The sequence below is a fragment of the Dunckerocampus dactyliophorus genome, chromosome 13, assembly GCF_027744805.1.
Source record: "Dunckerocampus dactyliophorus isolate RoL2022-P2 chromosome 13, RoL_Ddac_1.1, whole genome shotgun sequence".
Classification (NCBI taxonomy): Eukaryota; Metazoa; Chordata; class Actinopteri; order Syngnathiformes; family Syngnathidae; genus Dunckerocampus; species Dunckerocampus dactyliophorus.
Genome location: NC_072831.1, coordinates 27642886 through 27669684, shown reverse-complemented (window position 1 = coordinate 27669684; position 26799 = coordinate 27642886). Strand labels below are relative to the sequence as shown.

General features: G+C 43.4%; 7 gene segments (V, D, J or C); 3 read left to right on the top strand and 4 right to left on the bottom strand.

Annotated features, from left to right (window-relative positions):
• Nucleotides 1-653: 653 nt before the first annotated feature.
• Nucleotides 654-1103, bottom strand: LOC129192734 (Ig kappa chain V region 3547-like). The segment is given in 2 exon segments: nt 654-964; nt 1052-1103. Coding segments are annotated over 2 exon segments (363 nt in total).
• Nucleotides 1104-1525: 422 nt separating this feature from the next.
• On the top strand, nt 1526-3263 carry LOC129192733 (Ig kappa-b4 chain C region-like). The segment is given in 3 exon segments: nt 1526-1609; nt 1661-1742; nt 2935-3263. Coding segments are annotated over 3 exon segments (495 nt in total).
• A 2266-nt stretch (nt 3264-5529) lies between these two features.
• Nucleotides 5530-5967, bottom strand: LOC129192732 (Ig kappa chain V region 3547-like). The segment is given in 2 exon segments: nt 5530-5828; nt 5916-5967. Coding segments are annotated over 2 exon segments (351 nt in total).
• Nucleotides 5968-6289: 322 nt separating this feature from the next.
• LOC129192731 (Ig kappa-b4 chain C region-like) lies at nt 6290-8028 on the top strand. The segment is given in 3 exon segments: nt 6290-6373; nt 6425-6506; nt 7700-8028. Coding segments are annotated over 3 exon segments (495 nt in total).
• A 2503-nt stretch (nt 8029-10531) lies between these two features.
• Nucleotides 10532-10969, bottom strand: LOC129192728 (Ig kappa chain V region 3547-like). The segment is given in 2 exon segments: nt 10532-10830; nt 10918-10969. Coding segments are annotated over 2 exon segments (351 nt in total).
• A 1037-nt stretch (nt 10970-12006) lies between these two features.
• LOC129192727 (Ig kappa-b4 chain C region-like) lies at nt 12007-17446 on the top strand. The segment is given in 3 exon segments: nt 12007-12117; nt 15821-15902; nt 17098-17446. Coding segments are annotated over 3 exon segments (522 nt in total).
• A 6845-nt stretch (nt 17447-24291) lies between these two features.
• LOC129192726 (Ig kappa chain V region 120-like) lies at nt 24292-24729 on the bottom strand. The segment is given in 2 exon segments: nt 24292-24590; nt 24678-24729. Coding segments are annotated over 2 exon segments (351 nt in total).
• Nucleotides 24730-26799: the final 2070 nt, after the last annotated feature.

The following is a 26799-nucleotide window of genomic DNA, read 5'->3' as shown; positions in this document are numbered from 1 at the left end:
AATGAGACACACAAGCACCAGACTTGATGGCCAGAACAACAGGCTTTTATTGCAGGTTGGAATTATCTCTCAACACAATAATCTCTAATAAAAATCCCACACGGGCTACTGTTACTGCAGTGCCCCCCGCACCAAAATGAAACTCAACTTTGAACCCTATACGTCACTTCCTGTCCGCCACTTATTCAGCTCTCCTAGCACCTTAACGCATGTATTGCAACACATATTATGTCTGTTAATTATGTCTTACATGTCTTATTTTCTCTTATTATATCTACTATATTGGGTAATACGAGTGTAACGGTGGCAAAAGGGGTGTTATTTCATTTTCAAAACATTTATTTAGAAGGACGTAAACGGGTTTTCTATGCTGTAACTACAAAAATATTCCATTTATAAATAAGGACTCCTACTTCCTGGAAATTCGCTTGTCACGGTCGGGTCGGGAACCACGATAAAGGAGGGAAGATATTTTTTTAATTTAGAGACCAGATCCTTCACATAAACACCAAATAAAAGTGAAGTTGTCAGTGTGTTGGACTTGTGTAGATAGGTGGTGGTTCTGCTTGGTGGTCTTTGTTCAGTGGACCAGTCATCCTCATCCTCCACTTTCACTTCACTCAAACCAAAAGAGGTTTTTGTACGGCTCTCAATCACCGTGTATACCTTCCACTGCTATGATAGCCGAGACAGTAGTAATCAGCGACATCTTCTGCCTGAACACCACTGATAGTCAGAGTGTAGTCAGAGCCAGATCGTGTGCCACTGAATCGAGATGGTGTTCCAGAGAAGCGGGATGATGCATCGTAGATCAGAGGTTTTGGAACCTGTCCAGGTTTCACTTGGTACCAACTGAGATCAGCACCAATGTCTGAACTCCCTGTGGCGCTGATGGTCACCGTCCCACCAAGACTGACAGACTTGATTTTGTCTGTCTGGGTCAGAAATTCATTGGCGGAAGATCCTGAAACGAGACGGCGATGATGAGATGAAGCTCCAGCACACACAAGGCTTTTCCTTTAGGGAGCACTTGAAAGAGTCTTTGTCTCACCTTGAATCAGCAGAGCCGACTGGACGAGCAGAAGCACTGGTGCAGGCCACATCCTGATGCACTTTTCCAGCCCAGTGTGTGAAAAGAGTCCAGACTTATGAAGACGCGGCGGTGCGGCCAAGCGGACCGCTCATGCAAATGAGCTGCGAGCGCACCTGTCTTTGTGAAAGTGAGAGGGAGGCATGGGCAGAACCTCTTCCTGCTGCTGATCCATCACATGGAAACTCTTGATGTTTGTGTTGCACATCTATCTGCTCCTTCTCACTCTGCACTTTCAACCTTTACTGCTTGGGGTTCCAAAAAGTCTTCTATTTCTTATTGTTCTTTCACGTTGGTTATTGTCAGAGACATTCAACCAGTGAAATACACTTGAGAGAGCGCCGGGCTGCGCTTTGGACACCCCTGGTTTAAGCACTGACTGAAAGGTTTCAGTCGTGAAATAGTAGAATTTATGCTCCAAAAAGTATCAGTCACATGTCAGTGTCACCTGTCATTGTTACGTTTCTTGAACCTTTTGAAGCGTTGCGTATTTTGGAAGCGGAGCACAAAGCAACGTCAGTCAGCTGTGACGCAAAGCCTCCTCGCATGAGGAAATGATCTCTCTGCCAGGGCGAGGTTTTTGTACGACCACCTCACGACCTTGCATCACTGTGGTTGAGTTTCGGCGGTGGGACCAAACTCGTCATCGGCTGTGAGTACCAGACGCTTTTATTTTTCAGCCGAGTGTTGTTGCCAACTTCCCTGTCATGCCATTATTGTGTATTTCATGTTGTTGTGGTCATGCTAATGACTTTATTTGTTTCTGACATGCTGAACAAAGTTACATGAAGTAACATCACATGTTCAACACGTCCGAGAAGGAGTAGGAAGAAGCAGAGTGCATTTAATCCTACCCCTTCTCCATATCTCAGCCATGACTGATAGTTTCTTCACTTTCTGTGTGCAAATGTATTTTTTCCAAAAGACGAAAAAAGTATAAAAATAATGACATAAATCAGCAATATTCAAATAATGTGAATAAATAGAAAATAAATAAATGTATTTAATCTATTTGTAAGAATACCGTACATGAGTAATCCAGGGGTGTCCAGAGAAGTTATAAATAGATTTAAAGAAGAAAACAACCTGCATGTAAGCTTTGTGTTATTAGCAGCAACACTTTTTTTGCATTTACCTTTTCTGCTTTTTTTCCTCCCCATTTATTTTTTTTAGTAATTGTATTTTCAGAATAAAGAATTTAATGAGTCCCCCCCGAGGCCACACTTTGGACACCCCCGGTGTAAGCCGACTCTTCCACTCCTGAGCGGCTGCACACAAAAGGGTGAAGATGTGTCAACACGTGCACCCCTGCTGTGTTGCCCGTGCTGTTATTTTTCAAACAAGTACACCACATGGTGGCGCTGTTATTAAACCCCATTAGTCGGATTGAGTTGAAATGTCTCACACAGCTCAACAAAACACCCGCTGTAGCGTTGGGGCGCTTAGTTCAATCGCCGCTAAATATGGTCCACACCTTTAGGGTCCTGACGAGCACTTGTGTGTCAAATTTGAGCAAGATTGGTTGAAAAACATGGCCGCCATAAACAGAAGAAACGTTCATAACTTTTTTGGGAGCTGTAAGAGATTTTAGATATTATGTCTTAATAGAAATTGTGTGCTAAATTTTTGAATTTTTTATGATGGTTCCCTTATAGAGTTACTTCTCAAACACTCCGGGGGGGCATATTTCACCAGACGGGCCGCAGGTTACCCACCCCTGTTGTAAAATGACGACTCGGGTGCTTGAAGTGTTTCAGGAGGTGTTGTCATGTTGATTGACAGGCCTAACGCATGAAATACATAACATTAAAAGTGTCTGTGTCAACATGTCTCCCCCCCAACAGCGGGTGAGGTGCGGCCCCCCACGCTGACCATCTTCCCCCCCTCCAAGGAGCAGCTGCAGACCGGCAGTGCCACGGCGGTGTGCGTGGCCAGCGGAGGCTTCCCCCCGGACTGGAAACTGGGCTGGAGGGTGGGGGGCAGCAGCAGCACCTCGGGGGTGTCACACAGCTCGGAGGAGGCCACCAGTGACGGCCGCTACAGCTGGACCAGCACCCTGAGCCTCCCCGCCGACCGGTGGAGCGCGGCCGGCTCGGTGATCTGCGAGGCCACCATGCAGGGGCAGAACCCCGTCACCCAAACCCTGACGGACCCGGGCCGCTGCTCAGAGTAGAACCTGAGACGCCGATTGTTGTTTTGATTGCTCTTCTGCTTCCTGTTTCTTCCTGGTTGATGCTGGAGAACTTGGTGGAGAAGGTCAACATTTAAGCATTGTTCAATAAAATGTGGACTATCATGACGACTCAGCGTCTTTTTCTCCAGGAACCAAATGTGGTTTCTCAAGTGGGAACTCAAAATGGAGCCGCTCACACCTCATATGAGGATTAGAACCACATCCAACTCTAGTTTGCACGGAAATGAATGAATGATGATATATTTCATCATACATGACTTGTCCTTGTCCTCAATGTTATTTGCACAAATGATAAAAATGTGTGAAACGTAACATTAAAATCATAAAATCCAAAAAGGGTAAAAAACAAACAAACAAAAAAGAACACCAAATGATTCATGCTCATTTTCAAAGTACGGGGCAAGGCCGTCCATGCAGTCTTCTGGCGCCAACAGCTTAAGAAACATAAAGAAAACCAAACCTGCTAAGCTAATTTCAGTTATGTTTAAAGGGCAAAATACAGGTGCGTGTCAATGAAGTACAATCTCTTTGAAAAGGTCATTTATTTCAGTCATTCGGTTTACAAAGCGAACCTCTTATATTGCATAGATTCACAACGCACAGAGTGACATTTCTTCATCATTTTCAGTATCTCATAAAATGTGGAAAAATTCCCAAAAGGTGAATGTTGTGAACTAGTGGTTGAAGCTCTCATCAGGAAATGAAAGAAATGAAAGACTATGTCCTAAGGAGTTATAGTTGACTTAGGATACACGAGTACAGAAGATGTTATCTTCAGCAATGAGGCTCAGGGTAATGATCTCAGACACGGTGCTTCCGTATCTTCTTCTTTGTACTTTGCAGACACCATATACTTGTACTGTTCCTTAAACTCAGTCATGTTAGGAACTTGTTTGAGTTCTTTGCTCAGTCCGTCCCATCATTTAATTCCACATACTGATACGCTGAAGGCGTGCGTGGGTTTTCTCCGGGTACTCCGGCTTCCTCCCACGTTCCAAAAACATGCATGTTAGGTGAATCGGCCACTCTAAATTGCTCATAGGTATGAACGTGAGTGTGAATGGTTGTTTGTCTGTACGTGCCCTGCGATTGGCTGGCGACCAGTCCAGGGTGTACCCCGCCTCTCGACCAAAGTCAGTCGGGGAAAATGAATGAGTGAATTTCAGTCGCGGTTCGATTATTGCTGCGTTTTGGGGAGGCACCAACCCTGTTATAGCTGAGGACAACCTTACTGTGCTAGACTTTGAACACCCCTGTGCTGAAATACATCCATCCATCCATTCGTTTTCTATCCTAATTAGGGTGGCGGGGGTATGCTGGAGCCTATCCCAGCTGACTTCGGGCGAGACTGGACTGGTTGCCAGCCAATCACAGGGCACATATAGACAAACAACCATTCACACTCACATTCATACCTATGGACAATTTAGAGTCGCCAGTTAACCTAACATGCATGTTTTTGGAATGTGGGAGGAAACCGGAGTACCCGGAGAAAACCCACGCACGAAAACAGGTCCCCCCGATCTCCTGACTGTGTGGCCAACATGCTAACCACTAAAATACAATGAAATAAAATAAGATATTATTGTTATTCATGCATTTTCAGATGGACTGCATTACCAAAAAAAAGAAAATGATTATTTCTTCATGAAGACATCAAATTATAGTTATTTACGTTCTAGAACAATCCTGAAGAATTCTCAGTGGAATTTGGACATAAAAAGGAGAATTGACTTTTCAAATTCCTCATTCGTAACATTTTTAGTTTAAAAACACAGTTTTGCAGGATTTCCAAAAAAATGCTTAACAATCATTATTAAAATTATGACAGGTGGTTCAAGCCAGTTTTCAAACTATTTTCAGCCAAGGGATGGGGATTTCCATGATTTTTTTGCAAATGTGCCTTATTTTGAAATGCACATGTTTGTGACATGTTTGCTGTAGCGTTCATATCTTTGTAATGGGTAAACCTAGAAGATCAGCAGGGGATCAAATACTTATTTTCCCCACTGGATATTTATATATCATTTTCCATGGAAAAATGTGGGCCGCACTGTGGACACGCCTGGCTGAGCTCCACAGACAGGAGGACACTTTTATTGAAGAAAGGATGAATCCTTCACATAAACACCAAATAAAAGTGAAGTTGTCAGTGTGTTGGACTTGTGTAGATAGGTGGTGGTTCTGCTTGGTGATCTTTGTTCAGTGGACCAGTCATCAAAGGAGGTTTTTGTACGGCTCTCAATCACCGTGTATGCCTTCCATTGCCCTGATAGCCGAAACAGTAGTAATCAGCGACATCTTCTGCCTGAACACCACTGATAGTCAGAGTGTAGTCAGAGCCAGATCGTGTGCCACTGAATCGAGATGGTGTTCCAGACAAGCGGGATGATGCAGCGTAGATCAGAAGTTTAGGAACCTGTCCAGGTTTCACTTGGTACCAACTGAGATAATCACCAACGTCTGAACTCCCTGTGGCGCTGATGGTCACCGTCCCACCAAGACTGACAGACTTGATTTTGTCTGTCTGGGTCAGAAAAGATCCTGAAACGAGACGGCGATGATGAGATGAAGCTCCAGCACACACAAGGCTTTTCCTTTAGGGAGCACTTGAAAGAGTCTTTGTCTCACCTTGAATCAGCAGAGCCGACTGGACGAGCAGAAGCACTGGTGCAGGCCACATCCTGATGCACTTTTCCAGCCCAGTGTGTGAAAAGAGTCCAGACTTATGAAGACGCGGCGGTGCGGCCAAGCGGACCGCTCATGCAAATGAGCTGCGAGCGCACCTGTCTTTGTGAAAGTGAGAGGGAGGCATGGGCAGAACCTCTTCCTGCTGCTGATCCATCACATGGAAACTCTTGACGTTTGTGTTGCACATTATTTATTTATCTATTTATTTATTTGTATTATTTACTTGTAAATAATGGACACCCCTGGTTTAAGCACTGACTGAAAGGTTTCAGTCGTGAAATAATAGAATTGATGCTCCAAAAAGTATCAGTCACATGTCAGTGTCACCTGTCATTGTTACGTTTCTTGATCTTTTTGAAGCATTGCGTATTTTGGAAGCGGAGCACAAAGCAACGTCAGTCAGCTGTGACGCAAAGCCTCCTCGCATGAGGAAATGATCTCTCTGCCAGGGCGAGGTTTTTGTACGACCACCTCACGACCTTGCATCACTGTGGTTGAGTTTCGGCGGTGGGACCAAACTCGTCATCGGCTGTGAGTACCAGACGCTTTTATTTTTTAGCTGAGTGTTGTTGCCAACTTCCCTGTCATGCCATTATTGTGTATTTCATGTTGTTGTGGTCATGCTAATGACTTTATTTGTTTCTGACATGCTGAACAAAGTTACATGAAGTAACATCACATGTTCAACACGTCCGAGAAGGAGTAGGAAGAAGCAGAGTGCATTTAATCCTACCCCTTCTCCATATCTCAGCCATGACTGATAGTTTCTTCACTTTCTGTGTTTAAATGTATTTTTTCCAAAAGACCAAAAAAGTATAAAAATAATGACATAAATCAACAATATTCAAATAATGTGAATAAATAGAAAATAAATAAATGTATTTAATCTATTTGTAAGAATACCGTACATGAGTAATCCAGGGGTGTCCAGAGAAGTTATAAATAGATTTAAAGAACAAAACAACCTGCATGTAAGCTTTGTGTTATTAGCAGCAACACTTTTTTTGCATTATACCTTTTCTGCTTTTTTTCGTCCCCATTTATTTTTTTTAGTAATTGTATTTTCAGAATAAAGAATTTAATGAGTCCCCCCCCAGGCCACATTTTGGACACCCCCGGTGCAAGCCGACTCTTCCACTCCTGAGCGGCTGCACACAAAAGGGTGAAGATGTGTCAACACGTGCACCCCTGCTGTGTTGCCCGTGCTGTTATTTTTCAAACAAGTACACCACATGGTGGCGCTGTTATTAAACCCCATTAGTCGGATTGAGTTGAAATGTCTCACACAGCTCAACAAAACACCCGCTGTAGCGTTGGGGCGCTTAGTTGAATCACCGCTAAATATGGTCCACACCTTTAGGGTCCTGACGAGCACTTGTGTGTCAAATTTGAGCAAGATTGGTTGAAAAACATGGCCGCCATAAACAGAAGAAACGTTGATAACTTTTTTGGGAGCTGTAAGAGATTTTAGATATTATGTCTTAATAGAAATTGTGTGCTAAATTTTTGAATTTTTTATGATGGTTCCCTTATAGAGTTACTTCTCAAACACTCCGGGGGGGCATATTTCACCAGACGGGCCGCAGGTTACCCACCCCTGTTGTAAAATGACGACTCGGGTGCTTGAAGTGTTTCAGGAGGTGTTGTCATGTTGATTGACAGGCCTAAAGCATGAAATACATAACATTAAAAGTGTCTGTGTCAACATGTCTCCCCCCCAACAGCGGGTGAGGTGCGGCCCCCCACGCTGACCATCTTCCCCCCCTCCAAGGAGCAGCTGCAGACCGGCAGTGCCACGGCGGTGTGCGTGGCCAGCGGAGGCTTCCCCCCGGACTGGAAACTAGGCTGGAAGGTGGGGGGCAGCAGCAGCACCTCGGGGGTGTCACACAGCTCGGAGGAGGCCACCAGCGACGGCCGCTACAGCTGGACCAGCACCCTGAGCCTCCCCGCCGACCGGTGGAGCGCGGCCGGCTCGGTGATCTGCGAGGCCACCATGCAGGGGCAGAACCCCGTCACCCAAACCCTGACGGACCCGGGCCGCTGCTCAGAGTAGAACCTGAGACGCCGATTGTTGTTTTGATTGCTCTTCTGCTTCCTGTTTCTTCCTGGTTGATGCTGGAGAACTTGGTGGAGAAGGTCAACATTTAAGCATTGTTCAATAAAATGTGGACTATCATGACGACTCAGCGTCTTTTTCTCCAGGAACCAAATGTGGTTTCTCAAGTGGGAACTCAAAATGGAGCCGCTCACACCTCATATGAGGATTAGAACCACATCCAACTCTAGTTTGCACGGAAATGAATGAATGATGATATATTTCATCATACATGACTTGTCTTTGTCCTCAATGTTATTTGCACAAATGATAAAAATGTGTGAAACGTAACATTAAAATCATAAAATCCAAAAAGGGTGAAAAACAAACAAACAAAAAAGAACACCAAATGATTCATGCTCATTTTCAAAGTACGGGGCAAGGCCGTCCATGCAGTCTTCTGGCGCCAACAGCTTAAGAAACATAAAGAAAACCAAACCTGCTAAGCTAATTTCAGTTATGTTTAAAGGGCAAAATACAGGTGCGTGTCAATAAAGTACAATCTCTTTGAAAAGTTCATTTATTTCAGTCATTCGGTTTACAAAGCGAACCTCTTATATTGCATAGATTCACAACGCACAGAGTGACATTTCTTCATCATTTTCAGTATCTCATAAAATGTGGAAAAATTCCCAAAAGGTGAATGTTGTGAACTAGTGGTTGAAGCTCTCATCAGGAAATGAAAGAAATGAAAGACTATGTCCTAAGGAGTTATAGTTGACTTAGGATACACGAGTACAGAAGATGTTATCTTCAGCAATGAGGCTCAGGGTAATGATCTCAGACACGGTGCTTCAGTATCTTCTTCTTTGTACTTTGCAGACACCATATACTTGTACTGTTCCTTAAACTCAGTCATGTTAGGAACTTGTTTGAGTTCTTTGCTCAGTCCGTCCCATCATTTAATTCCACATACTGATACGCTGAAGGCGTGCGTGGGTTTTCTCCGGGTACTCCGGCTTCCTCCCACGTTCCAAAAACATGCATGTTAGGTGAATCGGCCACTCTAAATTGCTCATAGGTATGAACGTGAGTGTGAATGGTTGTTTGTCTGTACGTGCCCTGCGATTGGCTGGCGACCAGTCCAGGGGGTATCCCGCCTCTCGGCCAAAGTCAGTCGGGGAAAATGAATGAGTGAATTTCAGTCGCGGTTCGATTATTGCTGCCTCGTGATATGAAGGTTTTTCACAAAGTAATTAATGAATAAACGGCCGCTGTTTTGTGGTTGAGGATGGACTATTATTAGTTAAAACAAATCTAATTTAATTTGATCACATTTGATCTCATTTCTAATTTAATTCACATTTATTGCCATGCGCAAATTGAGTTTTATCGAAGGAGTAAACAGAGTTTACAGCAGAAAAAGCCAAAAAATATGCTCCAGGAAATCAGTTTCTCAGGGAGTTTTGGGGAGGCACCAACCCTGTTATAGCTGAGGACAACCTTACTGTGCTAGACTTTGAACACCCCTGTGCTGAAATACATCCATCCATCCACTCGTTTTCTATCCTAATTAGGGTGGCGGGGGTATGCTGGAGCCTATCCCAGCTGACTTCGGGCGAGACTGGACTGGTTGCCAGCCAATCACAGGGCACATATAGACAAACAACCATTCACACTCACATTCATACCGATGGACAATTTAGAGTCGCCAGTTAACCTAACATGCATGTTTTTGGAATGTGGGAGGAAACCGGAGTACCCGGAGAAAACCCACGCACGAAAACAGGTCCTCCCGATCTCCTGACTGTGTGGCCAACATGCTAACCACTAAAATACAATGAAATAAAATAAGATATTATTGTTATTCATGCATTTTCAGATGGACTGCATTACCAAAAAAAAGAAAATGATTATTTCTTCATGAAGACATCAAATTATAGTTATTTACGTTCTAGAACAATCCTGAAGAATTCTCAGCTGAATTTGGACATAAAAAGGAGAATTGACTTTTCAAATTCCTCATTCGTAACATTTTTAGTTTAAAAACACATTTTTGCAGGATTTCCAAAAAAATGCTTAACAATCATTATTAAAATTATGACAGGTGGTTCAAGCCAGTTTTCAAACTATTTTCAGCCAAGGGATGGGGATTTCCATGATTTTTTTGCAAATGTGCCTTATTTTGAAATGCACATGTTTGTGACATGTTTGCTGTAGCGTTCATATCTTTGTAATGGGTAAACCTAGAAGATCAGCAGGGGATCAAATACTTATTTTCCCCACTGGATATTTATATATCATTTTCCATGGAAAAATGTGGGCCGCACTGTGGACACGCCTGGCTGAGCTCCACAGACAGGAGGACACTTTTATTGAAGAAAGGATGAATCCTTCACATAAACACCAAATAAAAGTGAAGTTGTCAGTGTGTTGGACTTGTGTAGATAGATGGTGGTTCTGCTTGGTGATCTTTGTTCAGTGGACCAGTCATCAAAGGAGGTTTTTGTACGGCTCTCAATCACCGTGTAAACCTTCCACCGCCATGATTACCGAGACAGTAGTAATCAGCGACATCTTCTGCCTGAACACCACTGATAGTCAGAGTGTAGTCAGAGCCAGATCGTGTGCCACTGAACCGAGATGGTGTTCCAGAGAAGCGGGATGATACCCAGTAGATCAGAAGTTTTGGAACCTGTCCAGGTTTCACTTGGTACCAACTGAGATCATAACCAACGTCTGAACTCCCTGTGGCGCTGATGGTCACCGTCCCACCAAGACTGACAGACTTGATTTTGTCTGTCTGGGTCAGAAAAGATCCTGAAACGAGACGGCGATGATGAGATGAAGCTCCAGCACACACAAGGCTTTTCCTTTAGGGAGCACTTGAAAGAGTCTTTGTCTCACCTTGAATCAGCAGAGCCGACTGGACGAGCAGAAGCACTGGTGCAGGCCACATCCTGATGCACTTTTCCAGCCCAGCGTGTGAAAAGAGTCCAGACTTATGAAGACGCGGCGGTGCGGCCAAGCGGACCGCTCATGCAAATGAGCTGCGAGCGCACCTGTCTTTGTGAAAGTGAGAGGGAGGCATGGGCAGAACCTCTTCCTGCTGCTGATCCATCACATGGAAACTCTTGACGTTTGTGTTGCACATCTGTCTGCTCCTTCTCACTCTGCACTTTCAACCTTTACTGCTTGGGGCTTCAAAAAGTTCTTTATTCCTTATTGTTCTTTCAAGCTGGTTACTGTGACAGACGTTCACGTTAAAAAAAGTTCAGAAAGAACTCCTAATCTCAACTCGTAATGTGTATGAACGACACCTGACACAGAAGACAGATCTTCCATTCAAGCATCTTCACCTGATAATGTCAGTTCATCTTCACCTCCAAAATAATCTGAGACCAGCCAACTGGACAACTTCCTCCAAAAGTTCAGGAACTTTTAGTTCCTGGTAAGCAGGGGTGTTACGAGACACCCAGTCATATTTATTTCATCGTGTCACAAAACAATGCAGGTGCATTTTGAATGTTTATTGTCCCAGAAATTGACACTAAATGATATTATAGACCTAATAAACCACTGTTATGATAATATATAGTCATATTCAGTAATATGTCATAATAATGTAATATTTTCTTTGTGTGTGTCACCTTTACTCTGAAAAGTTGTGGAATTTCTCACAGCCATTTGTCCTGTCTGTCAAACATTTGCAGCATTTCTTGAAATGCTGGCTTTTCAACATGGGTGTCAACAATTAATAGTTCCAGCTTGTAGTTGAACAATGCCAGCTCATTGTTTTTGTCTCAGATTCCACATTAGTTTATTTATTTGTTTATTAATTTTATGCATATATTTAAAGACTAATTTAGTGTTTTTACTGAGTTATTCGTGTCAACATTTTAGCTTTTTCTCGTTATATGATGCTTTTTTGCTTTGTTTTTCCACTGTTGCAGGGTTTTTGTTTATTTTATTTCTGCAACGAGCCACGGTCCACAGATGGCCCCTGTACCACACTTTGGACACCCATGCGTGTTCTACCAGCGAGACGAGGTGCTGCCAGGCGATGTGGGAGTGTGTCCAAGCTCTGCCTTCTTGGCTTTGTTGCTGGTAAGTGGTTGGGTTGCATTATGGAGGGGTTTATGCAGCTTTCAGACCTGCGTTGCATGGCAAGCTCCACTCCAGCTTGCTTGCGCGACGATGCTTCACCTTTATTGTCTCCTTGTATTAAATTACCGGATAAATGTCTGCAAGAAACACTCTCTTAGTCTTTCACTCTTAATGTGCACCCCAACTCGCTAAATATAGCAACCATGACGCTGAATTGTCAACACGGATCTCCTGTATGTATGAGGTGTGTTATGAAGTTGCCGTAAATAGAACCGCTGAGTGATTAAAGGTGCAGACAAGTCCGACCATCTGTGTGTTTTGACCTGACAACTCTTAAGTAACTTTGATCAAATGTAGAATGACTACAGATTCTGCTTGGGCATGAACACGGATGCAGCTGTTCAACTCTGATGGAAAAGACAGCCGCACGTCACTCGCTGATGCTGGGAGCACTGAGGTAGGTTGGATTGCAATGTTTAAAGTGTGCGTAAAGCACGCAATGTGTGGTTCCAATAATTCCTCGCACGCTGCCACTTCCATATTACGTGTATTATCATTCATAGAAGCGATGTCATAGTTCACAGTGTGATTGGCTTCTGGCTGCCCTGTTCTTGTGAAATAGCTTTTCTCCAAATTAGAAATCTCGTTATGCTTTAATCTCGCGAGATCTCGTGACACGAGATCTTGTGACCCCCTACTGGTAACTGTAGTTGCTGCAACTAAAAGGTTCCCGTGGCCCACATTTTCAAATTCAGGGTAGTTTATTCAAATCAGGTTGACGTATGGGAGAGTGGTTCATTTCTACACTGATGCAACGTACATTAACAGCCAATATTAGGTCAGATATTTTCAAATTAGCGTGTCAGTATATGAAATACAAAGCAGAAAGATACAAAAAAGGTGGAAAAAAGTTCTCCTCCCATTCTGTGTGGAAGTGGTAGGTTTTTGGCTTCGTACTTTGTCCTTCTTCCCCACTCTGTTTTAAAACCTTTCTTAAGTTTATAATACACAAATTGGAGGCTAACTAGTTAGCTCGATAGCATGCTATGATTAAAGCAGGGGCCGTCTCTTGTGTCCCTGCAGTGATCCCGTAGCCTGCGCATTAGAGTTGAGCCATGTGGTGTAAACAAAGGAGACTATAGGGATGTTATTTCACTACTCTAGTAATGGTAAAAATCACATTAAGAAAGTCATAAACATGTAAAATATTCTATGTATTAATATTGGATAATCGGGCCTGGAACCAATTAATCTCGATACACGAGGGCCGACTCTAAAGGACTTTCTTAGCTAGTGTCTACATCCGCAGTGTCCAACACAGTCAGAAAGATGTCCTTTTTAGTGAACGATGACCTCGTGACCTCGAGTCCTTATGGTCCATTTCAGCTGAAAATAGATAAGACATAAAGAAGAAAGTGACTAGAGAAATGGCAGACAACAGGCCTTTATTGCAGGTTTGAATGATCTCACAACAGGCACAATAATCCCAAATAAATATTAAAAACACGGGCTACTGTTGCTGCAGTAACCCATGGCAAGATAAAACTCAACTTTGACATCACTTCCTGTCCACCACTCATTGAACTCCCCTAGCCCCTGAACACATTTATTGCAACACATATTAGCACAAGTCTTATTTATGTCTCGAATGTCTTATTCTCTCTTATGATGTCTGCTATATTGGGTAATAGGAGTGTAAAGGTGACTATGGGGGTGTTATTTCATGTGTAGTGGGCTAAACAAATGCATTTAGAAGGTAATAAGCAGGTTTTCTATGCTCTATAACTAAGCAAATATTCCATTTATTTATTTTTTAAATCTCAAGTACCCCTATTTGAGGAGCAGTGTTGTAAGCTGTGGTCAAGCACTGCATTGAAAGTAAAAAACAGCTCAGCTTTGTGTCTGTGTAGGCTCTCAGTCGTACAGGAGTTGTCCAACGAGGGAAAGGCTTCTTGAGACGTCATCGATACTTCTGTGAAGAAGGTGTCAGACGTTTCGCTCCTCATCCGAAGAGCTTCGTCAGCAAACTAACAAGTGCTGGTAGCCTAGGCCTTAAATACAGTAAGAGTGGGCGGAATTGGTGTGCCAATGCCCTCCTCCTATTGGTTCCTTACACTAAGACTGGGAGGAGTGGTGGTCTAATCCTCTCCTCCCATTAGCACCTCCGATCAAAGGGAAGTGTAGCTCCCTGTAGTTGGGTATGAACGACTCTGATACTGGCTCGTTACTGGCCCTGGCTCCACCTCATTTGCATGACTAAGAGCTGTGGGTTTTGGTCTCAGTAACCTGCTGAACACAGGGTCCAAATTAACATCCGACATATTCTTCACAGAAGTACAGACGACGTCTCAAGAAGCCTTTCCCTCGTTAGCTCAGCTTTGTGTTATTGAAGACACTTATTAGTACTACTGTGACATGTTTATCTCTGATTTCAACCTTTTCTTCCACACCAATGAAGAACAATGGCAAACGGGCCCTGGGCCGCACTGTGGACACGCCTGGCTGAGCTCCACAGACAGGAGGACACTTTTATTGAAGAAAGGATGAATCCTTCACATAAACTCCAAATAAAAGTGAAGTTGTCAGTGTGTTGGACTTGTGTAGATAGGCGGTGGTTCTGCTTGGTGAACTTTGTTCAGTGGACCAGTCATCCTCATCCTCCATTTTCACTTCACTCAAACCAAAGGAGGTTTTTGTACGGCTCTCAATCACCGTGTATACCTTCCATTGCCCTGATAGCCGAAACAGTAGTACTCAGCGACATCTTCTGCCTGAACACCACTGATAGTCAGAGTGTAGTCAGAGCCAGATCGTGTGCCACTGAATCGAGATGGTGTTCCAGAGAAGCGGGATGATGCATAGTAGATCAGAAGTTTTGGAGCCTGTCCAGGTTTCACTTGGTACCAACTGAGATAATCACCAACGTCTGAACTCCCTGTGGCGCTGATGGTCACCGTCCCACCAAGACTGACAGACTTGATTTTGTCTGTCTGGGTCAGAAAAGATCCTGAAACGAGACGGCGATGATGAGATGAAGCTCCAGCACACACAAGGCTTTTCCTTTAGGGAGCACTTGAAAGAGTCTTTGTCTCACCTTGAATCAGCAGAGCCGACTGGACGAGCAGAAGCACTGGTGCAGGCCACATCCTGATGCACTTTTCCAGCCCAGTGTGTGAAAAGAGTCCAGACTTATGAAGACGCGGCGGTGCGGCCAAGCGGACCGCTCATGCAAATGAGCTGCGAGCGCACCTGTCTTTGTGAAAGTGAGAGGGAGGCATGGGCAGAACCTCTTCCTGCTGCTGATCCATCACATGGAAACTCTTGACGTTTGTGTTGCACATCTGTCTGCTCCTTCTCACTCTGCACTTTCAACCTTTACTGCTTGGGACTTCAAAAAGTCTTCTATTTCTTATTATTCTTTCACGTTGGTTATTGTCAGAGACATTCAACCAGTGAAATACACTTGAGAGAGCGCCGGGCTGCGCTTTGGACACCCCTGGTTTAAGCACTGACTGAAAGGTTTCAGTCGTGAAATAATAGAATTGATGCTCCAAAAAGTATCAGTCACATGTCAGTGTCACCTGTCATTGTTACGTTTCTTGAACTTTTTGAAGCGTTGCGTATTTTGGAACTGGAGCACAAAGCAACGTCAGTCAGCTGTGACGCAAAGCCTCCTCGCATGAGGAAATGATCTCTCTGCCAGGGCGAGGTTTTTGTACGACCACCTCACGACCTTGCATCACTGTGGTGGAGTTTCGGCGGTGGGACCAAACTCGTCATCGGCTGTGAGTACCAGACGCTTTTATTTTTCAGCCGAGTGTTGTTGCCAACTTCCCTGTCATGCCATTATTGTGTATTTCATGTTGTTGTGGTCATGCTAATGACTTTATTTGTTTCTGACATGCTGAACAAAGTTACATGAAGTAACATCACATGTTCAACACGTCCGAGAAGGAGTAGGAAGAAGCAGAGTGCATTTAATCCTACCCCTTCTCCATATCTCAGCCATGACTGATAGTTTCTTCACTTTCTGTGTTTAAATGTATTTTTTCCAAAAGACCAAAAAAGTATAAAAATAATGACATAAATCAGCAATATTCAAATAATGTGAATAAATAGAAAATAAATAAATGTATTTAATCTATTTGTAAGAATACCGTACATGAGTAATCCAGGGGTGTCCAGAGAAGTTATAAATAGATTTAAAGAACAAAACAAACTGCATGTAAGCTTTGTGTTATTAGCAGCAACACTTTTTTTGCATTATACCTTTTCTGCTTTTTTTCCTCCCCATTTATTTTTTTTTAGTAATTGTATTTTCAGAATAAAGAATTTAATGAGTTCCCCCCCAGGCCACACTTTGGACACCCCCGGTGCAAGCCGACTCTTCCACTCCTGAGCGGCTGCACACAAAAGGGTGAAGATGTGTCAACACGTGCACCCCTGCTGTGTTGCCCGTGCTGTTATTTTTCAAACAAGTACATCACATGGTGGCGCTGTTATTAAACCCCATTAGTCAGATTGATTTGAAATGTCTCACACAGCTCAACAAAACACCCGCTGTAGCGTTGGGGCGCTTAGTTGAATCGCCGCTAAATATGGTCCACACCTTTAGGGTCCTGACGAGCACTTGTGTGTCAAATTTGAGCAAGATTGGTTGAAAAACATGGCCGCCATAAACAGAAGAAACGTTCATAACTTTTTTGGGAGCTGTAAGAGATTTTAGATATTATGTCTTAATAGAAATTGTGTGCTAAATTTTTGAATTTTTTATGATGGTTCCCTTATAGAGTTACTTCTCAAACACTCCGGGGGGGGCATATTTCACCAGACGGGCCGCAGGTTACCCACTCCTGTTGTAAAATGACGACTCGGGTGCTTGAAGTGTTTCAGGAGGTGTTGTCATGTTGATTGACAGGCCTAAAGCATGAAATACATAACATTAAAAGTGTCTGTGTCAACATGTCTCCCCCCCAACAGCGGGTGATGTGCGGCCCCCCACGCTGACCATCTTCCCCCCCTCCAAGGAGCAGCTGCAGACCGGCAGTGCCACGGCGGTGTGCGTGGCCAGCGGAGGCTTCCCCCCGGACTGGAAACTGGGCTGGAAGGTGGGGGGCAGCAGCAGCACCTCGGGGGTGTCACACAGCTCGGAGGAGGCCACCAGCGACGGCCGCTACAGCTGGACCAGCACCCTGAGCCTCCCCGCCGACCGGTGGAGCGCGGCCGGCTCGGTGATCTGCGAGGCCACCATGCAGGGGCAGAACCCCGTCACCCAAACCCTGACGGACCCGGGCCGCTGCTCAGAGTAGAACCTGAGACGCCGATTGTTGTTTTGATTGCTCTTCTGCTTCCTGTTTCTTCCTGGTTGATGCTGGAGAACTTGGTGGAGAAGGTCAACATTTAAGCATTGTTCAATAAAATGTGGACTATCATGACGACTCAGCGTCTTTTTCTCCAGGAACCAAATGTGGTTTCTCAAGTGGGAACTCAAAATGGAGCCGCTCACACCTCATATGAGGATTAGAACCACATCCAACTCTAGTTTGCACGGAAATGAATGAATGATGATATATTTCATCATACATGACTTGTCTTTGTCCTCAATGTTATTTGCACAAATGATAAAAATGTGTGAAACGTAACATTAAAATCATAAAATCCAAAAAGGGTAAAAAAACAAACAAACAAAAAAGAACACCAAATGATTCAGGCTCATTTTCAAAGTACGGGGCAAGGCCGTCCATGCAGTCTTCTGGCGCCAACAGCTTAAGAAACATAAAGAAAACCAAACCTGCAAAGCTAATTTCAGTTATGTTTAAAGGGCAAAATACAGGTGCGTGTCAATAAAGTACAATCTCTTTGAAAAGTTCATTTATTTCAGTCATTCGGTTTACAAAGCGAACCTCTTATATTGCATAGATTCACAACGCACAGAGTGACATTTCTTCATCATTTTCAGTATCTCATAAAATGTGGAAAAATTCCCAAAAGGTGAATGTTGTGAACTAGTGGTTGAAGCTCTCATCAGGAAATGAAAGAAATGAAAGACTATGTCCTAAGGAGTTATAGTTGACTTAGGATACACGAGTACAGAAGATGTTATCTTCAGCAATGAGGCTCAGGGTAATGATCTCAGACACGGTGCTTCAGTATCTTCTTCTTTGTACTTTGCAGACACCATATACTTGTACTGTTCCTTAAACTCAGTCATGTTAGGAACTTGTTTGAGTTCTTTGCTCAGTCCGTCCCATCATTTAATTCCACATACTGATACGCTGAAGGCGTGCGTGGGTTTTCTCCGGGTACTCCGGCTTCCTCCCACGTTCCAAAAACATGCATGTTAGGTGAATCGGCCACTCTAAATTGCTCATAGGTATGAACGTGAGTGTGAATGGTTGTTTGTCTGTACGTGCCCTGCGATTGGCTGGCGACCAGTCCAGGGGGTATCCCGCCTCTCGGCCAAAGTCAGTCGGGGAAAATGAATGAGTGAATTTCAGTCGCGGTTCGATTATTGCTGCCTCGTGATATGAAGGTTTTTCACAAAGTAATTAATGAATAAACGGCCGCTGTTTTGTGGTTGAGGATGGACTATTATTAGTCAAAACAAATCTAATTTAATTTGATCACATTTGATCTCATTTCTAATTTAATTCACATTTATTGCCATGCGCAAATTGAGTTTTATCGAGGGAGTAAACAGAGTTTACAGCAGAAAAAGCCAAAAAATATGCTTCAGGAAATCAGTTTCTCAAGGAGTTTTGGGGAGGCACCAACCCTGTTATAGCTGAGGACAACCTTACTGTGCTAGACTTTGAAAACCCCTGTGCTGAAATACATCCATCCATCCATCCACTCGTTTTCTATGCCGCTTATCCTAATTAGGGTGGCGGGGGTATGCTGGAGCCTATCCCAGCTGACTTCGGGCGAGACTGGAATGGTTGCCAGCCAATCACAGGGCACATATAGACAAACAACCATTCACACTCACATGCATACCTATGGACAATTTAGAGTCGCCAGTTAACCTAACATGCATGTTTTTGGAATGTGGGAGGAAACCGGAGTACCCGGAGAAAACCCACGCACGAAAACAGGTCCTCCCGATCTCCTGACTGTGTGGCCAACATGCTAACCACTAAAATACAATGAAATAAAATAAGATATTATTGTTATTCATGCATTTTCAGATGGACTGCATTACCAAAAAAAAAGAAAATGATTATTTCCTCATGAAGACATGAAGACAGCCATGTTTTTCAGCCAATCTTGCTCAAATTTTACACACATGTGCTCATCAGTCACCTAGAGGTGTTTATCAAATTTTATGGTGATTTGGCTAACAACCCCAAAGTTACTGTCGATGTTTTGTTAAGCTGTGTGACAAATTTCAACTCAATCCCACATTAACAACAGCGCCACCATGTGGTGTATTTATCAGAAAGGTAATGCCACGGGCAATGCAGTAGGGGTGCATGTTTTGACAAATTTTCATCCATTTGTTTGAAGCTGCTCAGGAGTAGAAGAGTGAGCTTACACAAACACATATATCGTGTTTGAGTCTTTTGTCCTTTTTTAAGAAAAAGTCATGATTATTAGTAGCTTTTGCTGTGAAAATGATTGTTTTTAAATGTCGATGAATTACTAGCTGTTTCCTTCCTCCACTGTTCAGTTTCACTTTGAATGTCCACAGAGAGAGGCTGACAGTTTGAATATTCAAGGGGGTTGTCAGTGTGTTGGACTTGTGTAGATAGGTGGTGGTTCTGCTTGGTGATCTTTGTTCAGTGGACCAGTCATCCTCATCCTCCACTTTCACTTCACTCAAACCAAAGGAGGTTTTTGTACGGCTCTCAATCACCGTGTATACCTCCAATTGCCATGATCACCGAAACAGTAGTAATCAGCGACATCTTCTGCCTGAACACCACTGATAGTCAGAGTGTAGTCAGAGCCAGATCGTGTGCCACTGAATCGAGATGGTGTTCCAGAGAAGCGGGATGATGCAGCGTAGATCAGAAGTTTAGGAGCCTGTCCAGGTCGAAATTGGTACCAACTGAGATCAGCACCAATATTTGAACTCCCTGTGGCGCTGATGGTCACCGTCCCACCAAGACTGACAGACTTGATTTTGTCTGTCTGGGTCAGAAAATCATTGGCGGAAGATCCTGAAACGAGACGGCGATGATGAGATGAAGCTCCAGCACACACAAGGCTTTTCCTTTAGGGAGCACTTGAAAGAGTCTTTGTCTCACCTTGAATCAGCAGAGCCGACTGGACGAGCAGAAGCACTGGTGCAGGCCACATCCTGATGCACTTTTCCAGCCCAGTGTGTGAAAAGAGTCCAGACTTATGAAGACGCGGCGGTGCGGCCAAGCGGACCGCTCATGCAAATGAGCTGCGAGCGCACCTGTCTTTGTGAAAGTGAGAGGGAGGCATGGGCAGAACCTCTTCCTGCTGCTGATCCATCACATGGAAACTCTTGACGTTTGTGTTGCACATCTGTCTGCTCCTTCTCACTCTGCACTTTCAACCTTTACTGCTTGGGGCTTCAAAAAGTTCTTTATTCCTTATTGTTCTTTCAAGCTGGTTACTGTGACAGACGTTCACGTTAAAAAAAGTTCAGAAAGAACTCCTAATCTCAACTCGTAATGTGTATGAACGACACCTGACACAGAAGACAGATCTTCCATTCAAGCATCTTCACCTGATAATGTCAGTTCATCTTCACCTCCAAAATAATCTGAGACCAGCCAACTGGACAGCTTCCTCCAAAAGTTCAGGAACTTTTAGTTCCTGGTAAGCAGGGGTGTTACGAGACACCCAGTCATATTTATTTCATCGTGTCACAAAACAATGCAGGTGCATTTTGAATGTTTATTGTCCCAGAAATTGACACTAAATGATATTATAGACCTAATAAACCACTGTTATGATAATATATAGTCATATTCAGTAATATGTCATAATAATGTAATATTTTCTTTGTGTGTGTCACCTTTACTCTGAAAAGTTGTGGAATTTCTCACAGCCATTTGTCCTGTCTGTCAAACATTTGCAGCATTTCTTGAAATGCTGGCTTTTCAACATGGGTGTCAACAATTAATAGTTCCAGCTTGTAGTTGAACAATGCCAGCTCATTGTTTTTGTCTCAGATTCCACATTAGTTTATTTATTTGTTTATTAATTTTATGCATATATTTAAAGACTAATTTAGTGTTTTTACTGAGTTATTCGTGTCAACATTTTAGCTTTTTCTCGTTATATGATGCTTTTTTGCTTTGTTTTTCCACTGTTGCAGGGTTTTTGTTTATTTTATTTCTGCAACGAGCCACGGTCCACAGATGGCCCCTGTACCACACTTTGGACACCCATGCGTGTTCTACCAGCGAGACGAGGTGCTGCCAGGCGATGTGGGAGTGTGTCCAAGCTCTGCCTTCTTGGCTTTGTTGCTGGTAAGTGGTTGGGTTGCATTATGGAGGGGTTTATGCAGCTTTCAGACCTGCGTTGCATGGCAAGCTCCACTCCAGCTTGCTTGCGCGACGATGCTTCACCTTTATTGTCTCCTTGTATTAAATTACCGGATAAATGTCTGCAAGAAACACTCTCTTAGTCTTTCACTCTTAATGTGCACCCCAACTCGCTAAATATAGCAACCATGACGCTGAATTGTCAACACGGATCTCCTGTATGTATGAGGTGTGTTATGAAGTTGCCGTAAATAGAACCGCTGAGTGATTAAAGGTGCAGACAAGTCCGACCATCTGTGTGTTTTGACCTGACAACTCTTAAGTAACTTTGATCAAATGTAGAATGACTACAGATTCTGCTTGGGCATGAACACGGATGCAGCTGTTCAACTCTGATGGAAAAGACAGCCGCACGTCACTCGCTGATGCTGGGAGCACTGAGGTAGGTTGGATTGCAATGTTTAAAGTGTGCGTAAAGCACGCAATGTGTGGTTCCAATAATTCCTCGCACGCTGCCACTTCCATATTACGTGTATTATCATTCATAGAAGCGATGTCATAGTTCACAGTGTGATTGGCTTCTGGCTGCCCTGTTCTTGTGAAATAGCTTTTCTCCAAATTAGAAATCTCGTTATGCTTTAATCTCGCGAGATCTCGTGACACGAGATCTTGTGACCCCCTACTGGTAACTGTAGTTGCTGCAACTAAAAGGTTCCCGTGGCCCACATTTTCAAATTCAGGGTAGTTTATTCAAATCAGGTTGACGTATGGGAGAGTGGTTCATTTCTACACTGATGCAACGTACATTAACAGCCAATATTAGGTCAGATATTTTCAAATTAGCGTGTCAGTATATGAAATACAAAGCAGAAAGATACAAAAAAGGTGGAAAAAAGTTCTCCTCCCATTCTGTGTGGAAGTGGTAGGTTTTTGGCTTCGTACTTTGTCCTTCTTCCCCACTCTGTTTTAAAACCTTTCTTAAGTTTATAATACACAAATTGGAGGCTAACTAGTTAGCTCGATAGCATGCTATGATTAAAGCAGGGGCCGTCTCTTGTGTCCCTGCAGTGATCCCGTAGCCTGCGCATTAGAGTTGAGCCATGTGGTGTAAACAAAGGAGACTATAGGGATGTTATTTCACTACTCTAGTAATGGTAAAAATCACATTAAGAAAGTCATAAACATGTAAAATATTCTATGTATTAATATTGGATAATCGGGCCTGGAACCAATTAATCTCGATACACGAGGGCCGACTCTAAAGGACTTTCTTAGCTAGTGTCTACATCCGCAGTGTCCAACACAGTCAGAAAGATGTCCTTTTTAGTGAACGATGACCTCGTGACCTCGAGTCCTTATGGTCCATTTCAGCTGAAAATAGATAAGACATAAAGAAGAAAGTGACTAGAGAAATGGCAGACAACAGGCCTTTATTGCAGGTTTGAATGATCTCACAACAGGCACAATAATCCCAAATAAATATTAAAAACACGGGCTACTGTTGCTGCAGTAACCCATGGCAAGATAAAACTCAACTTTGACATCACTTCCTGTCCACCACTCATTGAACTCCCCTAGCCCCTGAACACATTTATTGCAACACATATTAGCACAAGTCTTATTTATGTCTCGAATGTCTTATTCTCTCTTATGATGTCTGCTATATTGGGTAATAGGAGTGTAAAGGTGACTATGGGGGTGTTATTTCATGTGTAGTGGGCTAAACAAATGCATTTAGAAGGTAATAAGCAGGTTTTCTATGCTCTATAACTAAGCAAATATTCCATTTATTTATTTTTTAAATCTCAAGTACCCCTATTTGAGGAGCAGTGTTGTAAGCTGTGGTCAAGCACTGCATTGAAAGTAAAAAACAGCTCAGCTTTGTGTCTGTGTAGGCTCTCAGTCGTACAGGAGTTGTCCAACGAGGGAAAGGCTTCTTGAGACGTCATCTGTACTTCTGTGAAGAAGGTGTCAGACGTTTCGCTCCTCATCCGAAGAGCTTCGTCAGCAAACTAACAAGTGCTGGTAGCCTAGGCCTTAAATACAGTAAGAGTGGGCGGAATTGGTGTGCCAATGCCCTCCTCCTATTGGTTCCTTACACTAAGACTGGGAGGAGTGGTGGTCTAATCCTCTCCTCCCATTAGCACCTCCAATCAAAGGGAAGTGTAGCTCCCTGTAGTTGGGTATGAACGACTCTGATACTGGCTCGTTAGCATCTATTGTTCTGGCTCGACCCTGGCTCCACCTCATTTGCATGACTAAGAGCTGTGGGTTTTGGTCTCAGTAACCTGCTGAACACAGGGTCCAAATTAACATCCGACATATTCTTCACAGAAGTACAGATGACATCTCAAGAAGCCTTTCCCTCGTTAGCTCAGCTTTGTGTTATTGAAGACACTTATCAGTACTACTGTGACATGTTTATCTCTGATTTCAACCTTTTCTTCCACACCAATGAAGAACAATGACAAACGGGCCCTGGGCCACACTGTGGACACGTCTGGCTGAGCTCCACAGACAGGAGGACACTTTTATTGAAGAAAGGATGAATCCTTCACATAAACACCAAATAAAAGTGAAGTTGTCAGTGTGTTGGACTTGTGTAGATAGGTGGTGGTTCTGCTTGGTGAACTTTGTTCAGTGGACCAGTCATCCTCATCCTCCACTTTCACTTCACTCAAACCAAAGGAGGTTTTTGTACGGCTCTCAATCACCGTGTATACCTTTCATTGCCCTGATAGCCGAAACAGTAGTAATCAGCGACATCTTCTGCCTGAACACCACTGATAGTCAGAGTGTAGTCAGAGCCAGATCGTGTGCCACTGAATCGAGATGGTGTTCCAGAGAAGCGGGATGATACCCGGTAGATCAGAGGTTTTGGAGCCTGTCCAGGTTTCACTTGGTACCAACTGAGATAATCACCAACGTCTGAACTCCCTGTGGCGCTGATGGTCACCGTCCCACCAAGACTGACAGACTTGATTTTGTCTGTCTGGGTCAGAAAAGATCCTGAAACGAGACGGCGATGATGAGATGAAGCTCCAGCACACACAAGGCTTTTCCTTTAGGGAGCACTTGAAAGAGTCTTTGTCTCACCTTGAATCAGCAGAGCCGACTGGACGAGCAGAAGCACTGGTGCAGGCCACATCCTGATGCACTTTTCCAGCCCAGTGTGTGAAAAGAGTCCAGACTTATGAAGACGCGGCGGTGCGGCCAAGCGGACCGCTCATGCAAATGAGCTGCGAGCGCACCTGTCTTTGTGAAAGTGAGAGGGAGGCATGGGCAGAACCTCTTCCTGCTGCTGATCCATCACATGGAAACTCTTGACGTTTGTGTTGCACATCTGTCTGCTCCTTCTCACTCTGCACTTTCAACCTTTACTGCTTGGGGCTTCAAGAAATTCTTTATTCCTTATTGTTCTTTCAAGCTGGTTACTGTGAGAGACGTTCACGTTAAAAAAAGTTCAGAAAGAACTCCTAATCTCAACTCATAATGTGTATGAACGACACCTGACACAGAAGACAGATCTTCCATTCAAGCATCTTCACCTGATAATGTCAGTTCATCTTCACCTCCAAAATAATCTGAGACCAGCCAACTGGACAGCTTCCTCCAAAAGTTCAGGAACTTTTAGTTCCTGGTAAGCAGCGGAGTTACGAGACACCCAGTCATATTTATTTCATCGTGTCACAAAACAATGCAGGTGCATTTTGAATGTTTATTGTCCCACAAATTGACGCTAAATGATATTATAGAACTAATAAACCACTGTTACGATAACATGTAGGAATATTTAATCATATGTCATAATAATGCAATGTTTCCTTTAATGTGCCACCTTTACTCTGAAAAGTTGTGGAATTTCTCACAGTCATTTGTCCTGTCTGTCAAACATTTGCAGCATTTCTTGAAATGCTGGCTTTTCAACATGGGTGTCAACAATTAATAGTTCCAGCTTGTAGTTGAACAATGCCAGCTCATTGTTTTTGTCTCAGATTCCACATTAGTTTATTTATTTGTTTATTAATTTTATGCATATATTTAAAGACTAATTTACTGTTTTTACTGAGTTATTACTGTCAACATTTTAGCTTTTTCTCGTTATATGATGCCTTTTTGCTTTGTTTTTCCACTGTTGCAGGGTTTTTGTTTATTTTATGTCTGCAACGAGCCACGGTCAACAGATGGCCCCTGCACCACACTTTGGACACCCATGCGTGTTCTACCAGCGAGACGAGGTGCTGTCAGGCGATGCGAGAGTGTGTCCATGCTCTGCCTTCTTGGCTTTGTTGCTGGTAAGTGGTTGGGTTGCGTTATGGAGGCGTTTATGCAGCTTTCAGACCTGCATTGCATGGCAAGCTCCACTCCAGCTTGCTTGCGCGGCGATGCTTCACCTTTGTTGTCTGCTTGTATTAAATTACCGGATAAATGTCTGCAAGAAACACTCTCTTAGTCTTTCACTCTTAATGTGCACCCCAACATCACATGGAAACTTCTGACTCTGCAGAAGTGGCCAAAAAAGCCCTCTGAGAGCGCCCTCCACTGGCGATCCACGTTCACCACAACTTCAATTCGTAGTAGTAATATTATGATTTCAAGAACCACGATCAATGCACGAACCATATGTTTTATACTTCGGTAATTCATTTTAGACATAACTTTCCATTATTTCTGGTGATAAAGCAATTTCAGCAACAACAAAAAGCCACTTAGGAGCCGACAGATGCAACTCTTTTTAGTTAGCCGAACTCTTAAAAGAGTCACAATTCCTGTCACAATTTTTTATGACTTTTGACTCATGAATGATCCATGAACTGCATGTTCATCTATTTCAGGGATCCGAAGCCAAAAGTGAAACTCTTTTGTTTTATAGATTTACTTCATACAGAGTGACATTTCGGTTCTGGGACTAATTAAGTGAATTTTCTCTCACTAAGATTCAATATTAATAAACACAATATTTTCGCTGTTAGAGCATAGAAAACCTCTTTATGACTTTCTAAATAAGTTTTTCCCGTTATAAGAGCCCTGTGGATATGAAATAGCACCCCTATAGTTAAATTTACATTCCGATTATTTTTGGTTTACGCCACATTGCTAATGCGCAGGCTATGGGATCACTGCAGGGACACAAGAGACAGACACAACTTTAAGCAAATGCAGCAGCAATAGGAACAAGCCCCGGGCTCCAGGTGTTGTAGCGAGGCTGGCGTGTCAC